This window comes from Haliotis asinina, chromosome 6 (assembly GCF_037392515.1).
Source record: "Haliotis asinina isolate JCU_RB_2024 chromosome 6, JCU_Hal_asi_v2, whole genome shotgun sequence".
Classification (NCBI taxonomy): Eukaryota; Metazoa; Mollusca; class Gastropoda; order Lepetellida; family Haliotidae; genus Haliotis; species Haliotis asinina.
In genome coordinates this window covers 36,552,750-36,577,142 of record NC_090285.1, presented here as the reverse complement: position 1 = coordinate 36,577,142, position 24,393 = coordinate 36,552,750, and the positions used below count along the sequence as shown (strand labels likewise).

The following is a 24,393-nucleotide window of genomic DNA, read 5'->3' as shown; positions in this document are numbered from 1 at the left end:
ATTGTAGCCAAAATGGGAATCGCAATCACAATTCCCAAGTTCGTTCCCTAATGGACTGGAGTTCAAGTTATCCTTAAATACACAAGAAGATTGACATCGACATTGGCCTACATGATATACTATAACCCGGTATACAGGTTACCTATTGACACTCTCTGGACATTGTACAATGGATTAAGGTCAAGTACACACTGTCCACTCTTCCATAATAATACGGTCATTTTACTGGACCAACCTAACGCAAACTTGAAGCCTTAATGTATGTTGAATAACGTATTAAGTTTCTTTAAAGATGGAAATGTACGTGATATTAATATTTACACTGAATGGTGACAAACAGGCGTGAACAATGGATTTCTTCTTTCTTCGTTATACTGACTAATGCTACCCCCAGGTACATCTGTATCTTCAAATGAGTATCGTATCAACACTTATTTCTCTATGGCGTCTAAATTCTTACCATTTCCTATTCCGTCTCTTGTGATACTGATCTGTTAAAGAGCATTTATAGTGCAACATATCACGTCATCTTTAACGAGCGCGAGTATGCTTTTAGAAGTATTCCAGCAATATCATTCAGGACACCAGAAATGGAGAAGGAAACATTGTACACATGTGAGAAATCAAACCTGGGTCTTCGGCGTGACGAGCGAACGCTTCAACCACAAGACTACGCTATGCCCCTGATCGTTGACGTAACGGTTAGGAATGAAGTGGTTTAGGACATACGGCTTTATAGTTTCATACCTTTTGTGGTAATATTTCATCGTTATCATGACTGATGGCACCATATGACATGCTATATATTCGACATGAGAAGAACCCAGTCTAACCCACTGCCCTCATTTACAAATAACACCAGCTAGCAGATGACAGAATGAAATCTACTCCCCAACGCTTGTAAACAGCCGATTCGGATGACTGTAAGCGGGGGTTATATACATGCACATAACATCTACATTTGGAAACCGCCTACCTGTTTAGATACCCATGAAGATCTCCCGGCAAGCATATTTGTATTTCTCATGCAGAGAGCAAATCATCATGGTTCATGTCCTCAGAATGGCGAAAGGTCCTAGATGATGTTCACTTTTATTCAATAATAAAAACAGATTATCGCATTCACATATTCGAATTCAGTGCGGAAATATCATGTTTGAAGCAATGAAAATCCAAGAACTGTCAGCTATAATAGTAACCTGAGTGTGGTAATAAAATACTTCAGTAATCCAAAAACAGTGTAAATATCCAACACACAACCACCCACCATTGCTAACAAAGTCATTGCAGTTGCAGAGGTATATGTTGTGCCATAAAGAGCGATTAAGATTACATGAAGGTACATTATTAATTCATTGGTTGATCCGTTCTCCATGTTTACCACTTGATCTTGTACTTCTTGGTTCGAATCCAAGACTTATCATCATTACTAGTTTGCAGACCCATGTACTTCAAGTAAGTGAAACAAGTTGATGAGATGGTAATGATATGTAAGATTCCTGTTAAACTGATGCAACACCTCTGGGGTCGAATCCAAAACTTTTCATCATTACTGGTTTGCAGGCCCATGTACTTCAAGTAAGTGAAACAAGTTGATGAGATGGTAATGCTATGTAAGATTCCTGTTTAGTTGATGTAACACCTCTGGGGTCGAATCCAAGACTTTTCATCATTACTGGTTTGCAGACCCATGTACTTCAAGTAAGTGAAACAAGTTGATGAGATGGTAATGCTTTGTATGATTCCTGTTTAGCTGATGTAACACCTCTGGGGTCGAATCCAAGACTTTTCATCATTACTGGTTTGCAGACCCATGTACTTCAAGTAAGTGAAACAAGTTGATGAGATGGTAATGCTTTGTATGATTCCTGTTTAGCTGATGCAACTCAAGCACAGGATAATGATAGCAAACACAAAATGCTACGGAAGCCAACCCAGCAGTTCTGTATACCATTTATGTAATGGGAATGTTATGTTGATGTAATCAAAGAAACGTTTCCGTTCCGACTTTCCATTTACAAAGTTACCGAACGTAACAAAAGTTATTATTCTCTTTTGATGAAGCCCAGGTTCTTGGGCTGATTGGATAATGTCAAACCCGGAATTTGAACTTACACATACTAAAACTGGGTCAAAAGGCAATCCTTCACTGTAGTCCTATCCCTCTGATCCTGCAGTGACATACTTGTAGGCAGTAACATAATATTAATACTGTGCAGAGAACGCCTGGTAAATAGTATTGGACTAAAACGTTGGATGTACATTGAACCTTGCCGAAGTGTGCGAGCAACATTTCCACTAGTTCCAAATGCATAGTTTTGAGATCCAAAGGGCATCACAGTGACACTGGTTTTCCATAAGATGTTTATGGAACGATCATAAGTACACATTTCGTTTTTAATCCAGTTCTTGAAAGCTGTTGAAGCCATCAATTTGACTTCGAGATCCATGTTTCTACGTGTGTTTTCGACTTGGACTTCTTTTTCCGAATTGATTTGGACTTCTTTTTCTTCTTCTTTTTCCCTTGATCACCAAGGTCTGCACACATTGATATCGCCTTTGGTTTTGGAGCAGGAGTATTTACGGTCTTCTTTGGGGCAAAGATCAATGAACTCTCAAGGGATTGGATGTTCTTGCTGACATCGGGTACAATAGGTAGAGAAGTATAGGACATGGTGCCAAGATCAAGTTGGCTGAAGTCTATTGCACTCACGGATGAGGAACCGCTTGTTCTGGAAGTGCGTTGTTTGCTGTCCGTTCCATTGCCACGGTCATACAGTACCTGTGGCAGTCCGCTTGCAAGAATTCTTTTGTGGTGCTGTTTGGTCTTTCGAATCTTGCGCTTTTCGCTTTTAATGCGGATTCTGTCCTCTAATATCTGCTCAGTGACCGACTCAACTAGTTTCCTGAAAAATAATGAAGCATTATTGGTTCTGATGCTGATAGCTTTCAAAAGTGGTAGCAGTCAGGAAAGTCTTTGATCTTTCTACTTTAGGAATAATTCCCAATAGTATATACACCATATACACCATATACACACAAACAGCATTGTGTCGAACGTACGATTGCCGCAGAGTTACAGATTGCTGTGTGCACAAGCGCTCATTCCTTCTTTATTCATTGTTTTTCGGTTGTACCGAATCTAAGATACCTCGAACAGTCTAATGAAGCCCCAACAAATATCTGTCTTTATCATCACACACACTATATAAATTTATTACTCCTTCAAAAAAGGGAGCCGACGAAGATATACATACACGTAGTCGATCTTGTCTTTATTTTCGCTCCTTTCATTTTCCGTTATAGCCCTGGCTAGTTGTCGCATCTCAAACTTGTGAAGAGGCACATTCGCACGCTGAAATATACATACCATTTTAATACTACAAATATTTAACAAAAACCAGAACAACCCCAAACAAAAAACAAACAAAACAAACAAAAAAAACCCCCAACAAAAACAAACAAACAAAAAACAAACATGAAAAAAACAAACAACAAAACAAACAAACCGAAAACAAAAAAAACACCAACAACAAAAAACACAACAAAAACAATAGCAAAACAAAAAAAAACAAAACAAAAAAAACCCAAAAAAAAACAAAACACGCACGCAATTTAGAATTAGGACTTTGTGATTCAAGAAGATCCTGTATGACTCGAGGAATTACATAAGTTGATACAATGTCTGTGTCTGGACAATGGGCGTGAAAACGACTTCCATCAACAGGTCATTCATTGCCATGGTATATTGTTACTGTTCTCTCTCTGTTTATGGATGTGTGTCATGAATTGGATGTCGTTATTAACACTTGTCGTGTTGTTGGTAGGATACAGAATAGTGGACACAAAATGATCTTACCACAAGTCTGTCGACAAAGTTGTCTTGAGCTACTTTGAAGTTAACCGATTTGTCGTAGTCTCGGATGATTTCCATTGGTCTGATGCACGTCTTTCTCATGTATTCCATCAACACCTCCATGTGGCTCTTCTTCCGAGCTGCGAATGACAATGAGTGCATCATTACTACCATCGCCTGATTGGGAATGAGGGATCATCAACATGTATGTAGAATTAATCCATGTCAACATGGGTTCCCTATGATAGTAACAGAAAAAGCTTCCAGTGGATGGTGACGCAACTAAGGGACAGAATTTTAATAGAAGAACTGAAGTGCATGACAATTCGAGTCAACTGATTTCACAGTGAAACATCACGTAATCGATAGCCTAATATCGAAAGTGTACAGAACCCCGAGTCAATAGATGTCATGGGCGGATCCAGGAATTGTGAAAGGGGTGGCGGTCAGGGGGCTCGAACCCCCTGAATCCCCCAGTGGCTTCGCCAAAACAAGACAAATGTTCAATGTGATCATAAGTAATTTTGAAAAGAGGGGGTTCGAACCCCCTGAACCCCACTTGATCCGCCAATGTATGTGTAGTCAGTGTTCTACTAACGCGATACATGATTTTTGAGTCAACTGACCTCGGGTTTTGGGTGTTTGTATTAAATTAATTTTATTGCTTATTCTCTTTCTACCATCTTATATGGTGGCAATGTATTTTAGAAGCACGCTTAATATTAATACACCAAAACAAACGAATCAGGAATCTCATTCTAAATCTATAGTTAAAACATTCAACTGTCCCCTTGAACAAGTACGTGTTATACGTCAACTCATATGTTATTGTAATGAAAGTGAAGTAAGCTTGATGATCATCGTTTCGTCTAACCTATACGCTCCCCAAATTTATCTGGGGTACTGACTATCCCTCCGTGCAGAAACCTGAATTCCTTCCTCATTCTGACAGCATCAGCTAACACCTCGTTCTCGGCAATTATGGAGACACCCTGTTGACAGAAAGGTTAATGCCGATCAGAATTATGGCGAAGCATTTGGTGGAAGGGTTATCGTCCCTATATTGTTTAGAAACGTGACAAGGGTAATAGTTTAGGTAGTTTCTGGATGGGAAATGCAAAAAGTATTCGGACACTTGGTGTAATTTCCATAGACTTACATTTTCTGTAGCATAAATAATGTTCCATGGCAGCGTTAAACATGAATAATCCACTCTGACACAGTTTACTGACTCGGAACCGACCAGTCCTTGTTGTACCCATTAATGCCGAGCGTCCGGCAGGGACCGACAAATACCATATCGTCACGTCCTTTGGTATGACGCGGCCTGGGATCGAACCCACGACCTTCCGCACTCCAGGTGGACGCTCTAATCACTACATTACTCAGGCAGTGACAACATTCTGGACATTGTTATAAGTCCTGTGACTTATGGTTGCTATATCTGACTTTTCAGATAAACATGCACGTCCACATGTGGGTCTTGATATGACCATTGGTCCTTCGCTGATTTCGTAACTAGTTGTGTACGGAGCAGTTCGTCGTGAACGATTCTGCTTAATGTGAAAATCCTCCAGTAACAATGTACAAATAGAAGATGACCGATAATGGCTGTTTTGAATGAACTTGTTTGTACAGTGAGGGGGTGAGGAGTGAGTTTTGTTTTACGCCGCACTTATTCCAGCTGTATGACGGCAGTCTGAAAATAATCGAGTCTGGACCAGATAGTCCAGTGATCAGCAGCATGAGCATCAATTGGGAACTGATGACATGTCAGTCACGCCAATGAGCCTAACCACCCGTTCCATCCCGTTAGTCGCCTCTTACGACAAGCATAGTCGTTATTGCAAGCATGGGTTGCTGAAGGCCTATTCGGTGATAAGGTCTCATGGAATAATCTGTACTGTTCAAAGTATACATTTGTGTGTATGAATTTGGTTTCAGTTGTTTCAAAACTGCTTATATCCTTTTGCGCTGTGGGAATAACGGGATGGTCTTTGCAATACCCTTTGCCTATAGTAAGAAGTGACTTATGGACCGAATTGTTACGATTCATCACTGGATTGCCTGGTCTGGATTTGATTATAAAGAGTCCGTCATCATAGTTACAGAGTCAATATTTTGCTATGTTAGGTTTTACCATTTAACACATGTTTCCAGTCAGATTTTACCGTTAGATCCAGGAACTTTACTTTGGAGTCGGGATATGTTATTGCCTCCGTGATATCCATACATCCAGTAGTCGAAAGTGGGTTCTTGCCAAGCTGCAGGATGAAAACGACATGTAAACACAAAGCACCATTAGTGGAGACCGATAACGACTCATGCCTAATAAACTCAGGGTATATTCAAAATTTTAACCATTTAGAAACGTATATAAGATATTTATATATGCTTAAAATCTGGCAGTATAGAGCAGCATATTTCACCTATTTTCCAACAGAAGGTATGACTTGCACGTGATAATTGCACTGTGAATTACCTCTGTTTGACGCTACTGCATATTAAAACAAAAACTTTGGAATTTATACTAAAGACCTCAACATTTTTGTGTCCAAAAACCGGGAAGAAAAATCGACTTGGTCTCCCCTCAACTTCTTCTGAACTTACGATTATACCTCGGATGATAATATTTATCGTGGGTTATGCAGAAGAACTATAAACACGCTTTGTTTGTACCACATTAACGTAATTCCTCTTACCCTCAGTATCTCAAGGCCAACATTATCTTTGAGACCCCTGGATATGATGAGGGCTCCCCTCCACGTGATCCGGTTGGAGGACATATCCAGCTCTCTGAGGGTCGTGTTGACCTTCAGAGCCTCTGCCATGGCCACCGAACCTTCGTACCCGAATCCATTCATGGAGACATCGAACAGTTTCAGGGTTTCGTTGTACTGATGGTGAAATGTTACAATGTTACAATGTTACAATGTTACAATTATTGTATCGGCGACGCCTTCGAATGTCATGTCAACAGATTGGACAAATTTGATCTAAGGATAGTCTTCTCGAAACACACTTAAGTTTTCCTCAAATTTCAAATTGAGACAATTTGTGACAGCTGAATTTTCAACTCAGCTACATTTTTAAAACACAAATGCCCAAGCAACTTATGTAATGTTTCCATCAAACTCAAATCATGTACTATGTTTGAGTTTAAGATCGATTTCAGTTCATTCTGGGAAATTAATTTTCTGAAATTTAAGTAAATCAAAGTTCAGGCTTACGTTTGTTTCGAGATCGGGGCCTGATCACTAAATTGTGTATGGAGTCTTATGTGACAATTGTGTCGGCATGACTAATTGAATATTCACGACATTAACTGTCCATGAAGGACACAAACCTCCAGTGTTTCCAATTCAGATGATGCCGTGGTGGATTTGAACCCTTTCATTTCCCGAGAACCAATCTTACTGTTTTCTAAATATCTATTACCATCGGCTCCTAATTCAGACATCGTTGCAGGGATGTATCAAGTATGCAAGCAACTATTATGATCTGTATCTATTATCGTAGGGGCATGTGCTATCAAACATTTACCGAAGTATATTATTTCTTTCGTTGTTTGCAAATAGCCCGGGCAGGATTAACTGACCAACTATTTCCTACAGGATGCCACCTTCATGTGAACCTACCTTTAGACTCTGGCACATGGCCACAGCCCCCTTCCCTCTGACGTGATTCCAGCTGATTCGAAACGTTTCTAAACCTGTGTTAAGGCCTGGAAGAAGACGCAGATAAATATTTATCACACCTGTCGGTTGACCATTATCTCGTAAAACAGCATATCACCAGAGTATCTCTTCATTAACATACCCTCATGGGTTCATACAGCTCATTGCCATCATCATTAAAATGAACAGTGTTGAGAAGTGCTCTGTTATAATATGACCAATCAGTACTGTTATATCTTGACTTAAACACAGTTTAAGACAAGTTGTGCTATTTTCGTCGATGCAGTATAGTGACAAGGACGTATAAGTTGTTTTAAATATATCGCTGTATGGATCATGTTACCGACATACAAGAAGTAAATAGTAAGATATTATCATCAGCGAACCCACCAAGAGCTGCTGCTAGAAGTTTTGGTCCATTGTCGCAGAATTCGTTGTGGCTTAGATCTAAAATATTCAGGCTAGTGTTGTGCTGAAAAGTATGAGACCATTAATTCATAAATTCCTTTCTCTTAATCATCCCACACCCAATATCACCAAACCCAAATTAAACATAATTATATGCACTGACTTTAATTTCGTTTATGTAAATATACTTTCACAAATTTACAATTATTCCACAAAAATAATAAGGATAACGGTGTTGAAGAACTCTGATGGGTTGCGTCCCTTGGCTACACGAGCGATCTGGTACAGGGTTCAATGCTGACATTCATCGGGATCATGATAGTTGCCAGTGCACATGTGTATCAGTCAAGTGCTTAACGTTTCCCATGTACATAGCATTAACCGTCCTGCAACAATCCTCTTGAAAATCCAGGTAGGATTTGATCAACAGATGTCCTTGTTTGCCGATCAGAACGAGGACATCCGGTGATCATGCTCGCTGAATTGCTTGATGTATATCATCGTATACAACTGCGTAGACGGAGGTGTATTTTGTCAACCATTGTTTGGTCTGAACAAGAACTTTTACAAACCATTTGGACTAGGGCTAAGTTAAGTAGTAACTAGTAAACTAAAATCTCTTAGAAAGGCCACATGTCACATTAAAACTGAAAAACTGTTCTAAGCGACATTTGTGCTCTGACTCATTCAAATATTCAGTTGGCTTACTTCCAGCACCATAGCGAGGTGGGGAGCGGCATTGTCCGTGAGTTTGTTTCCTGAAATATACAAATCCGTAATGCTAATTAACAAATATCACCGACATGGAATTGATATTATCGTATATCCGTTTCATTTGATTGAAATGATTTTGATTCCGATGTTCATTAAAGCCAGACAAAGATTCAAGTGCAGTACATCGGAACAAACAGACTTCACAAGAAGATCGCAAATATCAACCCTATACAACACGTACACGATGGATTTTATGCCTGATATGATCCTGATATAGCCGTTACCATCCTATAGAAATGACGTCTGTTTTGAAGGTGTCCGTGAAGTACCGAAGAGCGGTGGGGCAGCCTAGCATCCCACGATCGGGGTTCGAATTACCGCATAGGCACAATGTGTGAAGCCCATTTTTGGTATCCACTGCCGTGATGTTGCTGGAATATTGCTAAAAGCGGCGTAAAACTGTGGCAGACACAACTATGTACATAGGGATTTTATTATTGTAATGTTTTCTGTTCTGTATATGTATACCTGTAGGCTACTTAATGGGTCATGTGTCCCTCAAGCCCTAAACAAACCCAAGCCATGACGTGATCAACTGATTGGCCAAGCTAAACCTCCAAGTTAAATCTTTTGTCTAATAGCCTGCACTCTGCACAAAGTCACCACACAGACAAGTTGACAGACACTTGACAAATCAGATGTATTCGGGATACAAATTGTTGCTGTGCTCTGTCGTCACCCCAGTCTCACCCACAGGGGTGACTTATCGACCATAAAAGTAAAGATTCCACGGGCAATAGCTCACACCCGCAGCGTGTGTTTGTCGTCTGTGCATTCACTGCCCTGCTGCAAAACTAAAGTCACTCACTTGAAGTAGCGTACAGGGAACAGAAAAAACGCAATTCATATTTGCACATTCATGCTGACATGCAGTAAGTACAGTCGGGATGGCTAGACGAAAAGTGTTTGTCATACTTGTAATCCGGGATTGTCAAACAGTCACTGATATGTGCAAAACAAAAAATAAAAATGTAGATAACGTGTGATTTGACATACCTTCTAAATTCAGGTGCTTTATCAGCTTGTTCTTAAGAAGCAGATATGCTATCCACTTTGTTCCGTCTGTGCCGATGTCATTGTTTCCAAGATTCTGGAAGAGACAACAATGTGCAATCTTTGACGAGCAATGAATCCTGGTAAGGGTAACATGTTTGAATTATTTCAAGTGATAAACAGACATGGGTTTTTATCTCACCTCACACATAAATTTCGTTGTCTGATTGGCTGAGCGTTCTTCTATTATTTTCAATGTACCCGGTGTACAAGCCAGAAGCAACACGGTACTTCGTGGTAGTTACTTTTCTTATCTCAGATAACAATTAACATTAACGAACGCATGATGCACTGAAATTACCGATATTTTGCCGAGGGAAATCGATAGAAGGGAGATAACTCTAACTCTCTTGTTCTTGTGTCGTCCGCAAAATCTAGCGCTGGCTACGTACAAATTTGACCCTCTTTCCAATTAATAAATTTTGAATATGATGTGAATATTAAGAAGGGGAAGTACATCGCGGGTACTTTACTAAGACAATACATGCGGGGGAAAAAACAGCAAGATGCAAAATTCGAATCGTTTGATTCACACAGGGTGACTGAAGTGTACGGTCCGATACCCATGCTTCAAACAGTTCAAAATTAACATTGAGGTGTTCGGTATGATAAATACGTTCTTCACTGGTCCCTTGGGCAACATGGGTTGAGGTGCCCTCGATGTTTGCTTATGTTCTCCTCGCCCATCAGGCTCAGGGAACATAAACAAACATTGAGGGTACCTCAACCCATGATCCCCGAGGGACCACTGAACAACTTAAAATATTAGCCTGGTTATAGAGGTTAGAGCCTCCGCCTTGACAGCGGTTCGATACCCCAACGCGTCATGCCAAAAGAACATGGTTCTTGTTGGTCATTGCCTGGCGCTCGGCATCAGTGAATAAAACAAGGAGTGGTCGGCTCGGTGTCAGTATAATGTGTGTGAGTGGGGGTATTTATGCTTAACTGTTGCATGGCATCTCAGTAAGCTACCTCCGTAAAACCAGCTTACGTTTGGACTAGTACAAGCAGTCACACATACACACGCATGCACATCGTCATATGAGCGAACAGTATTATGAAAGACTCGGGGTAGAATAGGCCTTCAGCAACCCATGCTTGCCATAAAAGGCGACTATGATTGTCATAAGAGGCGACAAAGGGGATCGGTTGGTCAGGTTCGCTGATTTGGTTGACACACGTCATCGGTTCCCAATTACGCAGATCGATGCTCGTGCTGTTGATCACTGGATTGTCTGGTCCATACTCGATTATTTACAGACCGCCGCCATATATCTCGAACATTGCTGAGTGCGGCGTAAAACTAAACTCAATCACAAACTATTATTAAATGAGACGTTAAGCCTTATTTCATCCCATCTCACGTTACATTAAACACCTATGGAAACTCACAAGCGCCATAATGACCACATATATGTCATGTGTTTAATGAATCAATATGCCGATATTATGAGATGGCTGAGGATAATAATGAATTCTCAAAGTGAAGCCGTAATAACGATTTGGAAGACATGTACACAAAATGTTCGGTATAATTTGTCACTGACAGAGCTTTGTGTTTCTGCTGATGATAAATGATGTATTATGCTACACAAACATATAAATTACGTTTCCAAATTGTTCAATAAAACAATGGTGCTGTGTTTGATATAAGCCCATGTGAGTTAATGAATGAAGGTAGCACATTCCCGAATCTAACGATCACAACAAAGTATGCCTGTATATCGAGTTGCAGTTGTCTAAATAGGCTACTTTGACTTGCTGATTTCGTTCTCGCCTACCATTCTTACACTCCTACAGGAGGTATATAAATTATTGATACCAGTTCTTGCGCCGTGACTTGTGTCAAAAGAAAGCAACACAAGAGACAACAATATCCGTTTCAGGCGTTTCTGTCATCACCACAAGAACAGTTGCTGATCTCATATATTGCAGACCTAATGGCAACTTTCACAACTGGCATGGAAAGGGCGTGCTTGTGGGTCACGATACCAGAACAGAATACTGGTGCCAGTGAGCATAACACCATTCAGACAAAAGCTAAATGTAGTTTCCATGCAAATGACGATAGCGGAGTTTATATTACAATTACACATGTGTGAATGTCACTTATACCGTTAGCATGTATTTGTATCTGGACATGACATGTGATAAATGCACACGAACTTATGTCATGGTTGCTTCGTAATGAAAGACATGTCCTTTTAAACGTGAGTGTATTTTAAGTGACCAAGTCAGCGAGTTAATGTTTGTCACTTCGGCAATATTGCAGCCATATCGTGACGAGAACAAATAATAATCGCATTGTAGATCAAGAAAATTAGAAACTGAAACCCTGCTGACGAAGAACAGTAAAACCACCAGTATATATCACAGATATCCATTTAACACTAGTAATTTAATCTAAATCAGTTTAACTATAGAGCAATATACAATATACAAAATGGGCTATAGATTGCCAACAACTGAGGGTAGATCACTACACTAGGGACCATGGGGATAGTGTAGTTTAACCTCTTTGGAGTAGGGTATGTTAGTCTATAGTGTGTTAAATTGTGAGTGAAGAATTTGAACGTGGAGTGAGTGATATCAGCAATCTCACGACGAGGAACAATAGAAAAGGGCTTCACACATTGAACCCATGTAGGGAATCGAACCCTGGTTTTCAGCGTGTCGAACTTAGCGAGCGAACGCGTTTAACCACCAGGCTAATCCACAGGGGTCTTAGAAATGACAAAACACCAAGGCAACTTCCAGCACCGAGCCCTTAGGGACGATGGCTGGACAAATGTAACACTTTAGTCGAATAGACTCCCTGGTTTAAATGCAGGGTCATGACATGGCTAAGATATATGCTCCAAAAAGAAATGCACATGTGTATTTTCGCAAGTATAATTTGCTAACAGTATACTAAAGAAACATGAATATGTCTTTGAATTCGATTTTGTGGAATTCTGCACAGTCTGCGAGAGCTGATCTAACGTGTTGGGCGCCGGCTGACGTTTAACTGCGTGTCAGCAGAGGCCATTTAACAAATCCTCGATGATGTGGTGGGCGGGCGATTAGGAAGGTCATGGAAACACAATGCTCTCTGATTCTAAAGATATTATTTAATAGTGGCTCGTGTTGTGTTAGACCTGTCAGCATCTTGCTGGAAAGAATCCCCCTGCCGACCAATGATCGGAACCATCGGATCGGAAGATGTGCTTTGTACCAAGTGGCAGTTACATAGTTTGGCGACAAAGGTCTCGGCGTAACGCAACCTTCCCTCGTGGTACTGAAGCGGAAGCTGCGATTCGTCATCGAACGCAACATGTTGCTAGATTCAAGTTTCGAACGTTGTTGCGCAGTTGAACTCGCCCATGCCATTGAGTCGTTCCAGCCAAAATGGTGCCTTCTGGGTTGAATTTCGTTCGCGCCAACTCTCTTCCCAAACCAGGCACACTCTTTGCAATAGCATTTGCTCTGACAGTTCGGTTCTCGGGTGCACTATACAGTATTGCAGTGGTAATCAGAGACCTACTATTTTGTAACCGAACTTGAGTCGAGTTGGTTTGTTCATATTTGCCCCATAAACGACTGATCAACAGCATGAGCGTTAATCTACACAACTGCGATACGATGACATGTGTCAACCAAGTCAGCGAGTCAGACCAACCGATTACGTGGTTGTCCCTTTACAAAGGCTAATTCCAACCGGACCTTTTCGGGTCGTACACAAAGTCGAATCATAATTTAAACAAAATAAACGATGATTGAAATAAAATATGCCAATGTCACATTTGCGTTTCTTTTGGGGAAGCGTATACATAAACACGACCCATTCTACCTTCAGAAAGGCGGTCGTAATTGCCATAGTACGAAGTCCATCTGAACTTTGAGGAGTTCAGTTCAGCAGGATTAACGTTTCATTCACATATTTGCATTAACCTTTTTCGATCTTTACGCAGATTAGTTTACAACATACATTAGCATATTATTCTTTTGTACTGACGCATGAAAGGTTTAACTTACAGGTGGCATCTACAAACGGTGCAGATCCTTACACCTACCAGGTAAGACACAGTGATATTGTCCGACAGGGCCATGGCAAGATCCTTCACGCCTTCAGCCTTCATGTCTGCGTATTGAAGATCCAGGCGTTCAACGCGCAGGTTGTTCTGAAAGAAAGTCCAATACGTGGCGTGAGCATCATCAGTAACATCATTCTGTTTAGTGATTCACAACCAACTATACTGAATAGCAAAAGAAAGTCAACTCTGTTTTTCCAAGCTTTCAAACAGAGGAAATGAATATGAACGCTTACTTTTGAGACTGCATACTTTCGAAATTTGCGTTTCTTTTGCTGCTCAGTATATATGAAGGCGGCGTGAAAACAGTCGATTTATAATGTGGAGATGTATGAAACCTGGCGATCCAAGCTGCAGTTATAGGCGGCAAGAATAAGGATACTTGTTGTTACCGTGGCTCGTGCTCTGCAATTTCGGGGGAAGAACCAGAGGTTCGGGTCGGTGAGAGTATATTGTGTGTGAGTGAGGTATCTGTTTTAAACTAGGCCATGGAGTCTCAAGAACCAACAGTGACGTAATTCGCTATGTAAGTGTAATACTTCTCCCAGCCCCAGTTCACCTGGATAATTAAAACATGTAAATACGAGCCCTGATTAATGAGGGTTTACTAATAGTATAAAATATGACTTTGCGCAAGAAGGGACTTTAGCCACTAGTTGGATTAAACCGTTATTATCACTCAACACTCCATTACAGGAATACAATGGTTAACAATAACGTTTGTGAATAGTGTTTGGTTTGCTGTTTGACATGCATTTCATTCGAGAAGGAACCGATCTACTGTGTAACAAGAATGAAGTATGTCACGTACGAATGGCATCGTCTTCTCAGTGCGACCTGTGAAAATAGAAGCTGGTGCTTCTGTCAGGACAACCCTATCGCAAATGAGTAAGTGCGGTTTTACACCGCTTTTAGCAATATTCAAGCAATATCAAGGCGGGGACACCAGAATTGGCCTTCTTACACGTTGTACCCATGCGGAGAATGATCACAGTGAAGAGCGGACACTTTACCGTATCCACTAGTCTACCCCCACTATCGCTATTGATGACATAAGTGATAATTATGTCACCTAAAGACATGGCATGTCTTCGATGTTCAAGACGAGGCTAAACCTGTTGTCAGTGCTGCGGGTGTATTTATTTCATCCAGCATGGCCTGTTTCATGTGATGGCGCAGGAAGGTAACCCGGGGTTCTAGTGTGTATCCCATGTCTGATATTCACCGCCGAAATATTGCTTGACTACCCTTAAAAAAAGTCTACCACCGATCTCGTTCTGTAGATCTGCGCGGCCATACATATACTGACAGCAAAAGAAACGCATCATTTTGAGCAAGTTTTTAAATGGAAGGCATAGACACGAACGCTTACTTTTATGAGATTTTGTTTTGCTGTTCAGCATATGTTTATGTATTTAAATCATGGTCATTATAAAATGCACATTAATATATGTGTACTTACCGTCAGGGCAACTGACAGAGGTCTCACGGCGTCACAACCCAGCGTCCGGTACTTAAGGTGCATGGTCCTTTCGGCCAACCCGTCCTCTATCCGGCGCTGTGGGTACGTTGTGACAGGGGTCTGGCGGCTGCATGCCCTCCGATACACCTTCCTACAGATCACGTCCAGTTTATCTTTCTCGGGTGTTTCTGGAACGAACAAACCCATATTTGTTAGTAATATTATAAATACTGCCACTTCAACATTGTAGCAACAACAACACCTATATCGCGGTCTGAGAATCTGGTTTTACGTTGCCAAATGAACATCTAAATCTCAGATTTTTATTCAACTTTGGATAACATTTTGAGGTGAAAAAATGATCATAGATTCAAATCGCTATTACTAGTTCTATTACAAGGAAGGAAGTGAAATAGAACAACGAAACAAATGCATGTACGGCATGTGATGAGCGTTAATTTACACCAACCCTACTTGTGCTCGGTGTTTCAGTAAATGTGCATACCTTTTCGTAATGCAAACATATTATAGCGATTTGAAACGAGGATCGTTTGATAAACAGCTGTGATCCTAAGTTCTTTCAAATTCTGAGATATACATGTTCAATTGGCAAGGTAACATTATTTCGCAGCCTTAATTTCACTTTAGTCGATTTACTTGTTTATAGTGAAATTCATCGGCACATCTTCACTGCAGACTAAAGTCCCATCTGACTGTCGTATCTTGTTGTGTCCGCGTAGACCTTCTGTCGTCTGTTTTCAGTGATCCATTCGTATATTGGTTCTCCCTTGTCTCTACGCCCTAATCGGATGCAGCATAACACGTGTAATATTTCGATGAATATAAAAGTATGGGAAATACACTGGTCTTGTCAACAAAATCCGGCTCATATGGCCCGCTGTGTGGTGACAAGGAAGTGACAAAATCAAACAATATGATATGGAATCCGAGAAGGGACATTGTCGCGTTGTCGCATTGTCGCGTTGTCGCCCTCTCAAAAACAAGCAAAATGAGGTGAAAATTAATCAAAGCGCGACAATGCGACAATGCGACAACGCGACATTTCGCCCATTTGTCGCATTGTCGCGATGTCGCGTGTCGCGTTTTGAGTAACATTTTCTCTGTTCCTCCAAAGTGCGACACGCGACAATGCGACACTTTTCAAGGTCAAAATATGTCGCGTTGTCGCATTGTCGCCCTATCTAAGATGTGTAAAGAAAAAACTAAACATTTACTAAAACGCGACACGCGACAATGCGACATATTGAAATGTCGCATTGTCGCATTGTCGCGTTGTCGCCCTTTTCGATTACCGGTGCGCATGCGTAGAAAGTCAATTATAGTACGCATGCGCAGGAAAAGTTAAACTCTATTTCATACTTCAATGGTCTTTTTGCTACATCCAATGATTTTTAAAATGAAGTAGTGTTCGAAATGGCAGTTGGGCTGCTTTTCTTGAACTTAATGCAAATCTTCATTGTTGATTTGAAAATTATTTCACATATAAATGTATTTACCCAATGAAGTGTGTTTTAGCAGCAAGACAATTATTTGCGCAACTTGTCATTGTAATCACGGCACACGGTTGCGGGGCATTTGCTGTGTAGAGTTAGTCTTTTAATCACACCAGACAACTATTATCATAAGTTCGAATCCCAGCACCATACGCATTAATCACTTTGAACATTTCGCCGATATCCAGATGACAGGTTGTGAGAAACTGAAATATTGTTAAAATTCAAGCCACATCGGCAGAAACATCAGGTCATGTCCTCGAATGAGTCACTATGTTCCATAATGTGGCTCCTGTCACAGTTTCATGGTACAGTCCTGTCCGACGCTGATGAATTTGTTCAAGATCTGCCTCTGTTCAGCCAGCAGTGGATGGATACCGAGTAGAATGAGATATCACGTAACTACCCGACACGTCAAAGACAGTTTAGGTCGGTTTGAACGTGATAATGGGAAAACGCCATACAAATGGACTGTTATCATTGTGATATACTATCCCAAGAAGTAAACGCATAGACGAGAAATCTGTTGAGAAAAGTTTATAACTCGTCCATAAACAGACTTTTGTGCATGAATTTTACATCAGTAATGAGTGCATGTGCTTTAGAAGAAGGTAATGTCTATAAAGCATATAATATACTTCGAGACAGCGAAGACGTTGATGACGACGTAGCACGACCCCGACGTCTTGTTTTCTGGTTCTCAAACGAATCACTTTCAGCCTGTTCCGTACAGTTTGACCTGACATCCTCTGAAGCCCAGGTGCCCTGGCTGTTGTGCTCTCACCCGTGGGAGTACCATCACGCAACTGTAGTACCCGCATGTACCTATTTGAGCTGCAGTGGTAACTCTAGGTCTGCCTGAAAAGGGGCGGTGATTTCTTACATCTGTTTGGCTGCAACGAGCTGCAAGTCATTATATCTTGCTCCGACTAACATTCAGACGCCTGGCAACAGAAGAGTTGTAAAAATACAAATCACCTATGCGTTTCTTTTGGAGGGATGGTTTATTAGAAACGATGAAATAGCTTGGTAGTGTTGCGTACCCTTGAAGTGCCAGAAACCAACTCTCCCTCCCTCCCTCCCCCTACTCTGCGACGCTCCAATCCATTCCACACCACACCTCTCCTCTACCCTCCTCCTCCTTCACTCCTCCGGCGCTCCGTTCTACTCCACTCCACTCCACCCTAGCCCACTCCTCTCCGCTTCGCTCCACACCACTCCGCCGCTGCACTCTCTCAAGGTTTGGGAAGCTTCGCAAATTGGCAAGGTATTTCAATACAATAATGTGTTGTCATGTCTGTTTTTAGTTCTATTTGAATCCTGTCTTATTAACCCTGATATGAGATAATTCACAATATATCTCATACTTTTCTCTTATGGATACTTGATCAAGCGATACTTATATACTTGTATCGTTTCAAACATGCACCTACTGAATCATAATATTCTTCAGCAAAATGGACAGTTTGAATACGGCATTCCATTAACCACGCACCCTTAACCCACACACTAACACAACATGGATGTTCATTTATCATTGTTCTGAGTTCGAATCACGGGTATCTCAGCTCTTAAAAAGCATATAAAAATATTCATGCTTGTGATAGTGTTTGGATTCCGCCGTAACTAATAAAACGCGACACGCGACAATGCGACAACGCGACATTTTGACGAAATGTCGCGTTGTCGCATTGTCGCGCGTCGCGCTTTGTTAAAAGATTGATCACAGTATGGATTATAACATATTGACTAAAACGCGACACGCGACAATGCGACAACGCGACATTTTGACGAAATGTCGCGTTGTCGCATTGTCGCGCGTCGCGCTTTGTTAAAAGATTGATCACAGTATGGATTATAACTTATTGACTAAAACGCGACACGCGACACGCGACAATGCGACAACGCGACATTTTGACGAAATGTCGCGTTGTCGCATTGTCGCGCGTCGCGCTTTGTTAAAATTTTGACCAATGTATGTATTGTAGCTTAATGACTAAAACGCGACACGCGACAATGCGACAACGCGACATTTCGTCAAAATGTCGCATTGTCGCATTGTCGCGCGTCGCGTTTTAGTTAGACTAACAACTAGTCTCTGAAATGAACATATTTTACTGAAAAACGTTCATAGGTAAAAAAAAAATAATATAATGAAATGGAGTCCTGAGACTTTCTTCATTTTCAGGACTTTTTATTGCCCCCAACATCACCCTACCCAGCCGGACCCCTACTCCCTCTCAGTGTGGTGTGAGCAGCTCTGGGGAAGTATCAACTGTAGCAAACACAGAGCTCAGGGTTAGCATCTCTTGAGACTAATGCTATGGCTGGAAAACTGGATGTATCCAAAACTCCAACAAAGATATCAAATATAATTTTTCTGTCAAATCAAAATATTCTGTCTGCAATATATACGGCAGTTTGATTGAAATCGCATGGTACAGGAGAAAACTGTTTATTGAAAGTAGTAAAAGAGAGCCATCCATGTCTTTGATTGAAATGTTTTTCAAGTAACAGTTAACAGAAAATGTTCAACACACACAGCGTGTAGAAAATGTTCACGAGGCCACTCATACCGACGATACTTTGTGCCGTCTTGTAAAACCCTTTGAAAAGACTGCCATCGATTTGTACCTGTCCTGTGGAATTGAAGTCGCAAAAGAACTGAGATAAAAAAAACCCAGTCTGTTGTACAGATGCTGAAGCAAATATATCCAAGAAAGCCCATGCAAGTCTAGAAAATGTGGCAAGTCTAGATTCCCTTAGCTTCTGAAGAAGGCTTAGTGAAGAAGGTCTCAGTCTCCATTTTATTAGGTCTTCAGACTGAAAGTCTGGAAGACCTACTGTTATTATCCGAACATTTTTCTTTTTCTTCTTCTTATTATTATTTGTACGAATTTTGTACCAGCTCTCCTGACCTAACCACAGGATGAATTTCGATCAAACTTTCAGGGATGATAGCCTGTATGTTGAAATTGATACAATGGAAAAAACTTCTACCGTCTTCCGGTAAGGGCAGACAACACAAAATGTAAAAATCTTTCACCCTGAATATCTCGGAACCTATAAGAGATAAATTCACCAAATTTTCACACAAGGGAGACAACATCATTCTCCATCGACTCAAAGCACAGTGGAAGTTGGCCGCCGTGACAGATTTTCCGCTATTTTGAAAAAACTGAAATTTTCGCCGATTTTCGCGTTTTGCCAGTGCCTGTCTTTGAAAACCTTCTTTTCCAGAACGGCATATAGCACAATCACCATTTGTTACACCATTAGAAAGCTCATACACTGGAAAGCTTAATTTGTTCAAGGCATCGTGATATCTTACATAGCTTCGGAGTTATCGCCCTTGAAAGTTGGTCAACGTTTCACAGGGTTCATTAAAATGTCATAACTCTGCGAAAACACACTGGATTTCATCGTTCAGGGTACCAAACTGTAGCTAATTGAACGGCGAACATCTTTGCTTCACATTATGGTTATGTAAAAAATTAATACTTACGTCACAATTACGACGGAAAGAACATTTGTACATTTCCAGCCTGAATCAACTCAAGTTTTAACAAAATGTTCCCGTCCGGCTGTGACAGGCAGATATCTATTTTGAACGCCGCTTTGGCACACTGAAATTACAACTCGAGTTTCCCTTCACCTGCACTACACTGGGTTAACAATGAATGGTCACAGAAATAAATGAGTGTTAAGGAAAAAGTCGATTGTGTAAAAGTGAGTGAGTTGAGTTTTACGTCGCACTGAGCATTATTCCAGCTAGTGATCAACAGCATGAGCATCGATCTGCGCAATGTGGAAACTATTAGTTTGTATATTGCTTTGCGCCGCACTCAGCAGTATTAGTGGTATGGAAATGTCAGATTCTAATCTTTCCACTAGTTTGTATATTGCTTTACGCCACATTCAGTCGTATTCCTGCGTTACACTGGCATAGCAGTGAGTGTTCACAGAAATACATGAGGATTAAGGAAATAGTCGATTTTGTTACAGTGAGTGAGTTGAATTTTACGCCGCACTCAGTACTATTCCACCTATATGGCTGTGGTCTCTAAATGATCGAATCTGGACCAGACAATCCGGTGATCAACAGCATGAGCATCGACCTACCCAATTTGGAACCTATGACCCACAAACAAAACAGTGTATGGGAAATGTCAGGTTGTAATCTTTCCAATACTTTGTATATCTGACTTTGCCATCCAGTTTCTTTTTCTGCAGTTTGTGAATTATGTGGTCGTGTCAGCAGTGTTGACTCAGTGCCAAATGAATGTAAAAATTACCGCAATGGACGGTCCAGCTGGCGTCCAAAGAAACTGTTCAAGTGAAGATAGCCTCGGAGGGTGTATGGAGGAAGTCTGAAGACCGTCAGTATTGCCCATGAGGCAATCCTAGTTATGTTATTCTTATTTTTTCACTATGACCTTTTCCCAGTAAAATATGTTCATTTGAGAGAGTAGTTCTTAGTCTACCGATGACATTGTGAGTTGAGGGAAGAATTCCAGGGAGGAAGATCAGGAATCTTGAATAAAACCCGACACATGTTGCCTCGCGGTGAGAGGACAGGGCACGAGGTCTTAGCCAAGTGTGGGGCGATGGCGGAGCTGTAGGGGAGCCTCCCCATGAATTTATACTAAACACCAGTGACAGCTAGAGATCAACTGATAATTACTAACCATATACTGGCTATGAATTCAGCAGATTGGTACAGACCCTGAAGCTATGAAAATCTAGACTTGCCACATTTTCTAGACTTGCTTGGGCTCTCTTGGATATATATACCTCAGGGTCTGTACGACAGACTACGTTTTACTTAATATCTTGTAATACATACTGTAGTCAATATTTTAACAAAACGCGACGCGCGACAATGCGACAATGCGACATTTCATCAAAATGTCGCGTTGTCGCATTGTCGCGTGTCGCGTTTTAGTTAATATCTTATAATTCACATTGTAGTCAATATTTTAACAAAACGCGACGCGCGACAATGCGACAATGCGACATTTCATCAAAATGTCGCGTTGTCGCATTGTCGCGTGTCGCGTTTTAGTTAATATCTTATAATACATACTGTAGTCAATATTTTAACAAAGCGCGACGCGCGGTAATGCGTGAATACGACATTTCATCAAAATTGTAGTAGTTACAGCGGAATGTAAAAAGAAAATATGACAAGCATGATTATTTTTCGATATTTTTAAAGGGTTCAGATAGCCAGGGATCGACATCAGAACAATGATAAATGAACGTACATCTAGTCGTGAAGTCCAGAGTGGCTGAGTGTCGTTGCTTAACGGAATGTTCTATTCAGACTGACCCTTTTGCTGAATTTCTTTTTTGATATAACAGCCGTAGGTTTAAAACGATACAAGTACATGTATATCGCTGGATATAGTATCCGTATGAAAACATTATGAGGCATATTGTGAATCAGGCTGTGTGCAGGATTAATAATATAGGATTCAAACAGAAATGAAAACGGGCATCATAATACATGATTGTAATGAAATACCGTGCTATTTATACCAATAACCCTTGGGTGAGTGGAGTGGAGCGGCGAGAAGAGTAAGAGGAGTGAGGGAGGGAAAGCTGGTTTCTGGCACTACAAGTGTACGCAACTCTACCAAGTGATGTCATTGTTTCTAATATCCTACTGCTAACAGTCCATTTGTAAGGCGTTTTCCCATTATCACGTTCAAAGTCGACCAAAACTGTCCTTGAGGTGACGGATGGTTAAGTGATATCTAATTCTACTTGGTATCCATCCACTGCTGGCTGAACAGAGGCAGATCCCAGACAAATTCATCAGCGTCCGACAGGACTGTACCACGAAACTGTCAGGAGCCACATTATGGAACATAGTGACCCATTCGAGGACATCACCTGATGAATTTGCCGATGTGGCTTGAATTTTAACAATATTATAGTTTTTCACAACCTGTAATCACAACCTGTCATCGAAATTTCCAACGTGATTAATGTGTATGATGCTGGTATTCGAACGTATGGTAATAACTATCTGGTGTGACTAAGAGACTAACTGCTCAGCAAATTGCCCGGCCTTGAATGACAGGGGTACAGTGCGCCGTGATTACAATGAATAGTTGCGCTACTAATTCGTTTTGCTGCTAGAACACACTTGAATGGCTAAATACATTTGCAATATGTAAAACAATAAAGAAAGATTTGCATTAAGTTCAAGAAGAAAAGGCCATTTCGGGCACTACTTCATTTAAAAAACCATTGGAGGTAACGAAAGACCAGTGAAGTATGGAATAGAGTATAACATTTTCTGCGCATGCGTAGATTAATTTACTTTCTACACATGCGCACAGGTAACAAAAAGGGCGACAACGCGACAATGCGACATACATTTTGTCGCATTGTCGCGTGTCGCGTTTCAGTTAATTTGTTAAATGCATACTATGGTCAATATTGTAATAAAACGCGACACGCGACAGTGCGACATCGCGACATTTTGATGAAATGTCGCGTTGTCGCATTGTCGCGTGTCGCGTTTTAGTGAATTCTTACATATCTTAGATAGGGCGACAATGCGACAACGCGACATATTTTGACCTTGAAAAGTGTCGCTATGTCGCGTGTCGCACTTTGGAGGAACAGAGTAAATGTTATTCGAAACGCGACACGCGACATCGCGACAATGCGACAAACAGGCGAAATGTCGCGTTGTCGCATTGTCGCATTGTCGCGCTTTGGTTAATTTTCACCTCATTTTGCTTGTTTTTGAGAGGGCGACAACGCGACAATGCGACAACGCGACAATGTCCCTTCTCGGATTCCATAAAATGACGTAATGATGAATGAACATGGTAACGCTGGATATTTACAACACAGTGAGACACACGTTTGATCTGTTTGATTGGCATTTTAGAAGCTGGTGAGCAACAATTAAGGGAAGATAATTTTTTAATTAAAGACAACTTCTACTGATGTTTTGCTACTGTTATCTATATATGAATCTTGTTCCAATAAAGATGCATGTAATTAGAAAATGTTTCCCAGTTTTAATGTGCTTTTGTAAAGATAACAAGGAAATTTTTTAATTATACCCGCCATCACAAACAGTGACGTCAAAACTATCAACATGGTAATGACCTATGTGTTGGTTGTCATTTATGTTACACTAGTATATGTTAATCCCTGACTATCTGAATGTCTTACATTTGTGATTCAAATTTCGACAGCGAGATTAATCTTTGAATCAACCCTGTGCCCTGATCACTTTTGTTTTGTAGTTATGAACAAATTCTTAAAATATTTAATATTTACCAGGAGGCGGTGATCTTGCATGCAGTGGTAGATCCAGATCTGTGTCATACTCGTCCGATGAATCAAGTGGTCCTTCTTCAGAGAAATATGTCGTGTTTGTCATCTTGTCCTCCTCGTCAGGACTACCACAAAATATAGTCTCAGATTTGGCCGCAGAGCTCACACCACTGTCCGTTAAAACCTGGACACTCATGGCTACCTTTTGTGATGTCACTGAATCTTCTCAAGGGACCAGTCGGCAGTATATTCTATATCCTTATGTTCCAGTGTT

General features: G+C 40.9%; 1 protein-coding gene across 1 annotated transcript; it reads right to left on the bottom strand.

Annotated features, from left to right (window-relative positions):
* Window positions 1–1,935: 1,935 nt before the first annotated feature.
* LOC137286219 (leucine-rich repeat-containing protein 74B-like) lies at window positions 1,936–24,393 on the bottom strand. Its single transcript, XM_067817941.1, has 13 exons — window positions 24,123–24,393; window positions 15,301–15,488; window positions 13,821–13,928; window positions 9,712–9,805; window positions 8,650–8,699; window positions 7,924–8,005; window positions 7,495–7,580; window positions 6,559–6,753; window positions 6,028–6,120; window positions 4,731–4,848; window positions 3,860–3,996; window positions 3,258–3,355; window positions 1,936–2,906 (listed from the first exon to the last, which is right to left on the bottom strand). Exons 1-13 carry the CDS (start codon window positions 24,313–24,315, stop codon window positions 2,429–2,431), a joined length of 1,920 nt encoding a protein of 639 aa, XP_067674042.1. The 5' UTR covers window positions 24,316–24,393; the 3' UTR covers window positions 1,936–2,428.

Excerpts from the sequence above, each read along its gene's own strand:
- LOC137286219 (XM_067817941.1), bottom strand. The coding sequence starts at position 24,315 with ATGAGTGTCCAGGTTTTAACGGACAGTGGTGTGAGCTCTGCGGCCAAA. Across the intron at positions 13,929-15,300 it reads CTCTGTCAGTTGCCCTGACG|AACAACCTGCGCGTTGAACG; the intron begins GTAAGTACACAT and ends ACTTTCTTTCAG. Across the intron at positions 4,849-6,027 it reads TAAAGTTCCTGGATCTAACG|GGTGTCTCCATAATTGCCGA; the intron begins GTAAAATCTGAC and ends TTCTGTCAACAG.